Source organism: Vicia villosa, unplaced genomic scaffold (assembly GCF_029867415.1).
Source record: "Vicia villosa cultivar HV-30 ecotype Madison, WI unplaced genomic scaffold, Vvil1.0 ctg.000060F_1_1, whole genome shotgun sequence".
NCBI lineage: Eukaryota > Viridiplantae > Streptophyta > Magnoliopsida > Fabales > Fabaceae > Vicia > Vicia villosa.
The window spans coordinates 1,445,916-1,456,672 of NW_026704990.1; the positions used below are offsets into that span (position 1 = coordinate 1,445,916).

General features: G+C 33.2%; 1 protein-coding gene across 1 annotated transcript; it reads right to left on the reverse strand.

Annotated features, from left to right (window-relative positions):
* Window positions 1-3,398: 3,398 nt before the first annotated feature.
* Window positions 3,399-7,309, reverse strand: LOC131623367 (seed linoleate 9S-lipoxygenase-like). The gene is made up of 8 exons (XM_058894382.1): window positions 6,993-7,309; window positions 6,244-6,530; window positions 5,911-6,151; window positions 5,477-5,779; window positions 5,294-5,379; window positions 4,776-5,188; window positions 4,414-4,677; window positions 3,399-4,320 (listed from the first exon to the last, which is right to left on the reverse strand). The coding sequence occupies exons 1-8, from the start codon at window positions 7,228-7,230 to the stop codon at window positions 3,567-3,569; spliced, it is 2,586 nt and encodes an 861-aa protein (XP_058750365.1). The 5' UTR covers window positions 7,231-7,309; the 3' UTR covers window positions 3,399-3,566.
* Between the last annotated feature and the right edge of the window lie 3,448 nt (window positions 7,310-10,757).

The window sequence follows — 10,757 nt, forward strand, 5'->3', positions numbered from 1 at the left end:
GCAACCAAAGAAGTCAGCCAAATGATGCTCACTAATAAAACGCATCCACACAACTTTAGCCATGTAGCAGTCACGCAAGGCATGCTTGATATCTTCTTTTAAACCAACACAATTGTCACACCACGGTTCAGAGATGGATAGTCTATGAAGATACGCATTTGTCATAACTCTTTCATTTTAACCAACCATATGAAGGTTTTGACTCTTTTGGAACTTTTCGTCTCCAAATAATCTTCCACACATTATTAATTCCTCCATCTTGATTTTCAGTACTAAGGTATCTATAAGCGCTAGAAGTTGAGAAAAAACCATTATGAGTTCCTTTCCATAAATAGGCATCTTCCCCGTGATATATTCTAGGGGGTGAGTTGGTGTGATCTCTTCAGTAGTTTCTCTTAAATACATTGTTTAGGAGACCTAAGTTTCACTCTTGGTTACTATCCACTAAGTCAAACACCTTAAGCCAACTAAAGAGCATTGAAGTCGGCTTCCAAATGATTTTAAATGCGCTCATATTATAACCAACATTCCTTCCAGATGTTGACCATATAACTGTTTCCAATATCCCAAATGGACAAGTTTGGCAACTCAGTCTAAAGCTTGACTAAATCTTTCCACAAGCAGGAGTCATGAGATTTAGCACTGACAATTGCGAGGGTGCTATTATATCTATCATATTTCGATTTCACTACGTGGTACCACAGGCATTTCTATCCTAACATAAGCTTCCAACCCAACTTAGAAAGGCATGCTTGGTTCATATGGTTTAAATTTCTAAGACCCAGACTCCAACCTACTTAGGTTGCATGATATTATTCCATATGACCCCATGACTATGCTTATCCTCATATTTATGACCCCATATGAAATATCTCTGAAGTTTATGAATCTCCTTGACACACTTCTTAGGTAATGAGCATGTAATCATAGAGTAAGTTAGAATTGCTTCCACTATCGCCTTCGCCTAAGTTGTCCTACCTGCAAAAGTTAAATGATTCACTTTCTAGTTTGATATCTTATTCTTAATATTCTCAAGAATATGGTTAAAATATTTAGCTTTGGCATATTGTTAGAGAACAACACTCTGATTTTCTCATTGCTAACTCTTTTGCCCAGAAATATTACATAAATTCTCCAACATTTCCTTAACACTCCATATGGGGAGGAGATGTTTCTCCAAATAAGAGGATATTATCGGCAAACATCAGATGTGATATCATTAGGCAATTCCTACCAGCCTTGACTCCTTTCCACCAACCACAATCAACTGAATTCATTATCATGTGGGACAATTTGTCCATACAAAGAACGAAGAGATAGAGTGATAAGATTTCTCTGCCTATGGCCTTTCGCAGAGTTGAAATAGATTGATTGATTTATATTCCATCTTATGCTCGTCGACACGGGGAAGGTAGCATTCATGATGACCGGACTAAAGAGTGAGGGAACCCCACCTCGGTAAGAGTTTTTTGGACAAAACTTCAACTAAGGTTGTCGTACGCCTTATCCAAATCCATTCTAATGACAAATGAACCTACCTTCCCTTGCCTTTTATTCATGCTATGAACAAACTCCTGAGCCAGAACAAAATTATCCTGAATACTTCTTCCCGAGATAAAGCCAGTTCAATAGAGGCCATCCTCCTTATCGATACACTTCTCCTATCTATTGACCACTACCTTGCTCAAGCACTTATACATAGAGTTACACAAAGAAATGGGACAGAATTGATGAACATGTGTAGGGTGATTGACTTTAGGGATTAAGACAATATCAGTATGGTTGACATCTTCAATGCTAGATGGATTTTCCCATAACTCTCTAATAAACCTATAGATATTATCTCCCACCACAGACCACTATTTTTGATAAAAATTCGTCGGGAAGCCATATCAACCAGGGGCCTTCCAAGGAGCCATGTCAAAAATTGCTTGTTTGACCTCTTCATTCTCAATTGGTTTATTAAACCTCGACACAACTTTTGTTTGTAGATTTGGAAAAGTTTTAACAGTGTCCTGCTAAGACCCTTGTTGTAGTCATTTTGAAGAGACATTGAAACATAATGAGCAACGTGATATTGATGAAAAAGAATTATGTGTGAGATTAAGGTTACTAAGAGATATGTTGCCTGTAAGAAATATTGTACCTAAGATTTTTGATAGACATGGATATTTTTCTTAATACAATTATTGCATATAGAATTTTATGGACTATTCATGTGACAGTTGTCTCTGCTGAAAGAAGTTTTTCAAAATTGAAGTTGTTGAAGTCTTACTTGCGGTCTACCATGTTACAAAGGCTTAATAGATTAGCATTTATAGCAATTGAGAATAATTTGTTGGAGAATATACAATATAAAACCTTGATTGAAGAATTTGCTTCAAAAATACTAGAAGAGAGGCTTTTTTTTTTAAGTAGCTAGAATTTATTTTGATGGTATTGATTAGAATATGATCTTTTTTATGTTAATTACACGGATAAATGATTCTTTTTTATATTGTTAATGCTATTTACAATTTAAATAGATGATATTCTCTCTTTTTTTTAATTGTATTTTCTATTAGGAATCTAGTTTTATTATTTGTCTTGTGCCTCTAAAAAAATTAAAATATGTCCTATATTTAAAGACTTAAAGAGTTTGTTGGAGAGTTCGAGAGAAGATTAAAGTTTTATGAGCATAAAAAACTACTATGTCGCATTTCTAACACTAAACCTTATGGCATAAGTATTTTGGTCACTTCTTATATATTCAATGTTTAACTCATTGTAGCCTATCAAATCTTTTTCTTAATTGTGAGTCTGTCACATTCTAAGACATAATCATCATGCTTCACTCCAAATCCTTCACCAATTCATACCATGACTATGATATAGGGAATAATCCTTCACCAAGTTAAGTCATGACTATAATATCATTTGTTAAAGAGTTTGAAAGGGCGCATAAAGCAATAAGGAAAATGCTTTAGACCACAAGAGAGTGAGATGATATATCTCCACCCAAAATTTTAAAATATTAGATATATAATTAACATCACTCAACACTTAGGTCATTCATAATCATAATCATGTGTATCTAACTACTCACAATCCAACCTAAAATATTAAGTGTTTGAAATTGAATTCCATGAAAATATTGCATGTAAATAAACATATTTTGGCTTTTTACAGCCCTAATGAATAGCAAGGCACGTGAGGGGAGTTCTCACACTAGTGTTTCAACTTCTAGTGTTTTTCAACTTTTTATTTACTTGTCATATTAACACTTTTATATTTGAAGGTATAATCATCATAATCATCACAATGCTGTGTTAATTTTAATCTTATACATTCAGAAACTTGAGATTCTGTGCAAATTAACAAATGCAATTGGTGTAGTTGAAAGAAGAAAGAGCAAAACATAGTGCAAAGTTCACAGACATTATTATATTTCAAAGAGCACACAGATACAATAGTTGTAGTAGTACAAAAACAAAGACAATAATCATAAACATACATTCATCACATCATCAATGTTATTTATTGGAAAGCACAAGTGCATTAAAAGATAAGAAAACCACACAAATTCTTCAAATAGAGATACTGTTGGGAATTCCTTTGAAGGTTAACCCTTCCTCACTTTTTCCAACGAGCAAACTGTAGGGCAGTTGCACCGGTCCGTAGCGGTTCTTCAAACTAGAGTCTTTGTTCCTGCTATGGATTTTCCCTTCAATTTCAGCAAGTTTGGTTCCAAACTTTGTGAAGGCTTGAACCGCCCTCGAATCAGATGTCCAATACTTGCTATCCCTCTCGCCGAGGTACACTTCATCAGAAGCATGCCTTGACAATATTTCAATCACGGAGAGATCAATGAGAGTCTGGTATTTAGATGTAATTGTTTTCAGATACGCCTTTTGAGGACTTTTTTCCATCTCGGCGTATTCTGGAGTTCCTTTCTCTGGGATGAATCTTCGGCTATTAGTTGGACGGTTAAGGATATATCCTCCGTACGGATATTGTCCAAAGTTAACAGCTGCGTGAAGGGCAGAAGCAGTCCATATGATAATGGAGCAAGATTGAACCAAGTCTTGAATAGTTTGCATCTTAGGCCACCATGGCTTGTCTTTCAAGTCACCGTGACCCTTTTCTACAGCTTCCTTCCACCAAGGTTGTATTTCAGTGTCCTTTTGCACTGCTTCATCCGTTGGATAATACAACGAGACGTACTCTTGGACCCATGCCTTGATAGCATCCCATATTTCTAGCCCGTCAACAGCGTAAGGGTAGTCTTCTATCGCAAGACGAAGACCATGGGGCGAAGAAGGGTCCTCGACAGCTAATCCTCTGAGTCAAGCAAACAATTTGTTAACAAAAACAATTCACAAATTTCTCCTGATTTTTTGGATTATGTGTTTTGGCAAAAAAAAAAAACACTACCTCTTGATAAGATCGGCAGGTAACGCTTGATCAGTGAAAACCCAATTCTTGTAAACTGCCGAAGAAATCTCAACGGAACTTGGTCCAGGTAGAAATGTTTGTTCAATAATGCCTTCGGCATTGATTAGAGCTTGTCGAGCTTGTCCATTGATATTTATTGTGTCACGGAAGTGAGGATATAAAAGCTTATTAATCGGGTGAAGCACACTTAGATGTCTGTTTGTTGCTATGATAAACGGTTCCATCACCGCATGAGTATTCAACCTGCAACACCGTAATTTTTTTATTAATAATCATGTCATACATTTGCATATACTAAAGTTATTTTTGAAGATATAACTTAGCAGAGTTCAATTTCATACCAATGGCTCATGAGTTGATGATAGCATGAATCATTTACAATTACATGAGCCTTGGCCAATAGCCAAATTGTACTTTCGACACTGCCGTCTTCTGCAGGCAAAATTACTTTGCTTTCAGCACCATATTGAACTCCATTTGAGTGTGGCACACTCAATTCAATGGCTATTGGCTTCAAAGTTCCATCGTCTTTCAAGAACAAGATTGTCCTAGTGGCATAAGCCTTTGCATTTATGTTAATCCTCTCCAAATACGGCATGAAAGCATCATGGTAATCTAAGACGAATAATCTCTTTCCGTTAAGTGCCTGTTCTACTGTGAGCTCACCAAGGTTAGTCTCTAACTGTTCTTTTGTTATTGTACTAGACTGATCGCCGTATACAACGGTATCAAGAGTACTTTTCAGCGGGAACTCCTGCCATATCAAAGAACATTTCGATGCAAAGAAATATATAAATATCTGGCGATTGACAACAAAATAGATATCATGACTAATATTAAGAACTCATTTGGTACTTACTTGAAGAAGACGAATCACGCAAGGGTTTACACCAGCAACCATTTCTCTCCCAAATTCTTCATCAGTCATCCATGCAGATTTGCTAACTGTTCAAGAAACGATACTAATATTAATGTAAGCTACAATACACGAATGCGAGGAACATTTTATCTATAAGTAATGCGATTAAGACGAATAATGTACCTTTAATTACATGAGGTGGTGGAAACTTGAGGGCTTGTTCACCATCTGTACGCAAGATTTCCTTAAGAGCCGGTAAGGGGGCAATTTGGCTAAGAATATCAGTAGGAAGCTTAATCCCGCCTTCAAAAAGGCCACGTACTTCATCGAAGCTACCGAACTCATCACAAATCACAGATTTAAGCAAAGGCATGACAGTTTGGGAAATTGATTTTATTCCATACATAAGAAAGTCCGATGACTTCAAGTGACCAAAATTTTCATCTCTCGGAACATAAATTTCACCCGGTCTTTCACTCTTAGGATCTGTCATGAATTAAATACCATAAAAAAATCAGAACACCAAAAGTGTCATTGTTATATAAAAATGTACACTTAGTATATATCAATTATCAAATACATCAGTTATTCAATAAATCTAAAAATATAAAACTAACCTCTTCTGGTAAATTTTCTACCGCTCCTAACCCTACGAGGGTAAGGATAGGTGCTAGACCCTCCGAGCACCGGACGAACAAATTTGTCGCCGTAATCAGGATTTCCAAGATCATTATATACATCATAATCATATATCCTATCATAAACCTTGCGTTCACCAGTTCCATCTCCTCTTAGATTCAGCAACTCTTCTTTTCTAAAGTGAGTCAATGCAGCTGGTGTTTGACTTGGAAGATAAGTCTGTAACAATAATTTTAACATATTAAATAGTAGCACAATTTGTTGTCCGCTTATCTGTTGTTTATATTCTTAATTTAGAATTCAAATCTTACATCATTGGTGAAGAAGATTCTGTCCTTATTGTAACTTTTGAAATTGTAAATCCATGAGTTACAGACAAACTGAACAGATCCACGGTTAGGAATGTCTTCAAGAGTTACACTGACAAGAAAGAACTCAGCTGATGTGTAGTTTCTTATGTAAAAAGCTCCAGGAATTCCAAAATTAGCATCATATTCAAAATAAATACTGAATGCATCTTGTCTTGCTCCCAATGTTGGTAACCGAGGCAGATGACTGCTCAAAAACGCCTCCTTTCCAACTTCTCCCTTTCCACCAGCTACAAATTTAAATCACACAAATAAAATTCCAAAAAATAAATCTAATAAATATGATATAAAACGGAAACCAACTCAGTTGATAGCTGTATACAAACAATGTCACACGGATATAAACCCGCGACATAAATACCACTTGTATGTAAATAGTACTCCAGTATATTATTATTATTATTATTATTATTATTATTATTATTATTATTATTATTATTATTATTATTATTATTGTGTAAGTATAATATAATATATTAAATAATAAATATATTTGTCAATTCTAACACCAAGGATATGGTGGGGCAAGTTAGCTTGGAAGCATATTAAATAATTGTGTGGTCATTCTAAAAGTATAGATATATTTAAATATTTGTCCATAAAAAAACTTCTCAATATAGATATGGAACATTAAAGATGAACAATGAGTTGAATTATTGAAGGTTTCTTTTTGTGGAAGATATAAAACAAACCATCAGTTTTAGTGGCACTGATCAACTGGATGGAAACATTACGGCCTAAGAAGGCGGTGGCGGTGTCAATAACTCCGCCAACAATGCCAGTGACGCCGCCGATGATTTTTCCGGGGGCGTCGAGAACACTGCCCTTAGGGATGGAAGTAATGGCGTTGAAGTCCAAAACATTTTTGGGCATCAACACCACAGTTCCCTTGATTTTCTGGCTTTTGTTAGTGTTCAAGATGCCAAACATTTTTGCACTCTTGTGGTTGTGGGATTAAAGAAATGCTAAATATTTGATATAGTGTGGTGGAGAAAGAAGATTGGTGAGTGATTTGTTTAATGGGAGGATAAGGTATTTATAGATGAAAATATATAAAGTATAAGTATTGCCATGTCATGTATATTATTTTAATAAAAAATTGAGCTCCACGTGCCAAACGTGGAATGTACTTACTAAATAATTGATTTTATTGATTTTAAAAATAAAATGAATTTTATTTATTAAAATATTTTTTTAATTATGTTAATAGAATAATTAAATGGTTTGCAATATAATAAATAAGAATATAATAATGTAAAAAATAATTCATATTTTATTGAAAATATAAAATGATGAGTAATTTAATACATGAAAAAAATAACAAATGAGAAAAGTTTAATAAGGCAAAAAAAAAAAATTATTATTATAATTATGACGATCAATGATTTTGAGATGTACATTTTTGGGAGTATTCCAACAAACAATTGTATCATTGTTCTCCTTTGTCATTTCATTTTTTATATTAAATATTTTAGATTAAATTTTAATTTTAAATTAATTCTTTCATAGTATGTCCAACAAAACTAACAAGTACTAAAAAAAAAAGTGTTTGCCTTTAAGCTGTAATATTTTTTTACCTATACTTAATCGATTGAACTTTTACTCTTAAGTAAGATATCTTTCATAAATATATTATAAAAAATACAATTTCTTTTTTGTTTGGCTTGGGATAAAAGTTCTATTATATTAAGGGGAAAAGAATTGTGTTCCTTTCTTTTTGCTTTTTTAGAATAAAATACATTATCGCTTTCTTTAAGATGATACATTATACTTTAACTGTTTCAAATATAAATGAATATTATGTTATATTTTAACGTATAAATTTGGTTTGTGAATTGTAAAAATCGTTTTTAAAAAAAAAAACGATATCTTTTTTAAAAGATAAAACAAACAAACCGTCCATAATCATGTTTTTTATTTGAAAACTAGTTCTTTGACTTTTTACAAAATAATATTCTCACAGTCCTACAATGAGTGACTAACTTACTTTAATTTTCAATATACTTTTTTTTTTCAATTCTACTGTATTATTAATAAAAAAATCTCATTTTTAATTCATGATAGGGTATTATAATAAAAACATTATTCTCTCTTACTTTTATACATTTTTTTTAATCTATATGAAATATAGTGGGTAGAGTCACTCATTGTGTTAAGTTAAGTAGACAATTTAAGAGGCAAACCTCCATTCAAACTCTGAAAAAATATAGTTAACTAGACAATTTAAGAGGCAAACCTCCATTCAAACTCTGAAAAAATATAGAAAGCTTGATTCAGAAAATGAAAATTTTAAAGGAATAAATTTATTGACTAGCATAAATAAAAGGGAGTTTCTTACTCCACTCTATAGGGATGAAAAACATCCTATGGAATTATAAAAATGCCTCCAAGAAATCGGAAATGCATTTTTGAATGCTCATTTTTGTTAGATTTTAATTAGTTTCGAAGATGCATCTCTGTTTTAGAACCGAAAAATACATTTCCAATTTTACAGCAAATACATTTCTGTTCTGTCAGTAACCCAAATGATATCCAAATACAATTCAAAAAGTCAATGCACATAATATAATATCCAAATCAAAATACATAAAGATATATGAAGTCTACTTAGTATGGCGTACTATGAGTCAGTCTATCACCCTCCCGGCGTTCTTCCCTGTCTCCTGTACACCTCTAACTTCAGACCCATCAGGAAACAATCCTTCATTAAATACCTGCATGTGCACTTCCGGATATACATCTCTGGTTCCTACCCGTAGTTATATTTTCGATTAGTTTAAAATTGTTACGTAGGGCCTTGTCCACCAAAATCCAGGTTTCCAAGATTTTGGTGTATCCCGAAAATATATTTCAGGGTTCCATAGATTTTTTTGGAAATTAGCGTGATGCTTAAGAAAAACAGGGTTAAGAAATAGCCAAATAGAAGGTATCTAAATAATTAAAATAAATTTATCATAGTTAAATTTGGTTTAGAGAGAATCAAATAAAGAAGTGATTCAAAATTTGTCCTAAACCTTCTGCGCACGCATAATCTATAAAAAAAAAAGGTAAGGATCAGATCCTTGACATTCATTGCTAAAACGAAAAACAAAATAAAAGACAAGTATGTGAAGAAAAAGAAAAAGAGAAAAAAATAGGAAAAAAACAAAAATGAAAAGATGAAGAAGACAAAGCTTTTTCAAAAGAAGAGGCAATGGTGCTTCTGCAACAAGGAGCATTTACCTACTGCTCTCTACAGCCTCACAATGGCTTAAAACTACCATTCCATTTCAATCTGAAATCTAACAATTGTTTGTCCCTTCTAATAAAAAATTTCAAGCTATTACATCTCACTCATTTTTTATGCTGCTCTTCCCCATTGAACATTGACAACTCTCTATTCCTTTCCAACCCATTTGTCATTTTCTACATAAAAATACTGCTTTTTACAAGAAAACTATTGTCCACTTATCCTTCACACTACGTGTGTGTTTGGAAACGTGGTGGGTCACCGCCACCTTAAGTTTCACACTCTTCCACCGTGATTTTTGAGAAGCTACAAGTAGTAGCTTTTACTTACCGTGCGGCTTTACCGCAATTTTACCATAATTCCAAACATAGACTACATCAATTTTCAATGACTTATCATCTCAGTTTAACATCAGAGACGAAAAATGAGGAGTGAATAATGAGGGATTATTTTGAACCTCTCAGTTAATACTCCTTTGATGTTGACCAGCTACCAATTGTAATCATTTTTAAAAGTAATCAATAGATCATTAAATATTAAGAATTGACTTTTTTAAAATGAACAAGTATTCAGTTTGTTGTGTAAAAATAATGCAGCTTGTTGAAGACACTAGTTTTCTATGTGAAGCCAGATTGTGGTGGCTCTATGCAAGGCCCCATTTTTGTTGGGCACCAAATTTTTCATTTATGCTGGTTTGTATAAATACTTATATTCCATTTTGAATCTTCAAAAGACAAATACAAAAGAAAAGCATATAAATGGTACCTAATTTACAAGCTTCAAGTCAATCTATGACAAGTGTTTAGTTAACAATGCAAGTTCAAAAGTTTCCTAATAGTCTTCAAAAGAAAAAACAGAAATAGTTTCCTAACTATTATAGTATTAGTCAAGACTTGAGCCTTTCTTTAAAGTGTCTCAATGCGCTTACTTCTATACAACAATAACTATGGTTTCTCTAATCAATTTGAAAATCACAAGCCATACATAATCAAATTTCTAGAATTGTAGACTATATCTAAAAGAAGATCCCAAAGCATTATGTGTAGATTATCTAAGAGTAAAAAACATTTGTAAAACATCATAACTCATCAGCCTTTCTCAAAGCATGTATGTTTAGTCATCAAGATCATGCATGTCATTAAAGAATATAATGATATTATTGTCAAGAAAACCAAACCACTTCAACTCAAAAGGAAGGAGAGCCATTCACAGAGTTCGTTGAGCTTAA

Excerpts from the sequence above, each read along its gene's own strand:
- LOC131623367 (XM_058894382.1), bottom strand. The coding sequence starts at position 7,230 with ATGTTTGGCATCTTGAACACTAACAAAAGCCAGAAAATCAAGGGAACT. Across the intron at positions 5,189-5,293 it reads GCGTGATTCGTCTTCTTCAA|GAGTTCCCGCTGAAAAGTAC; the intron begins GTAAGTACCAAA and ends TTGATATGGCAG. Across the intron at positions 4,678-4,775 it reads CATCAACTCATGAGCCATTG|GTTGAATACTCATGCGGTGA; the intron begins GTATGAAATTGA and ends ACGGTGTTGCAG.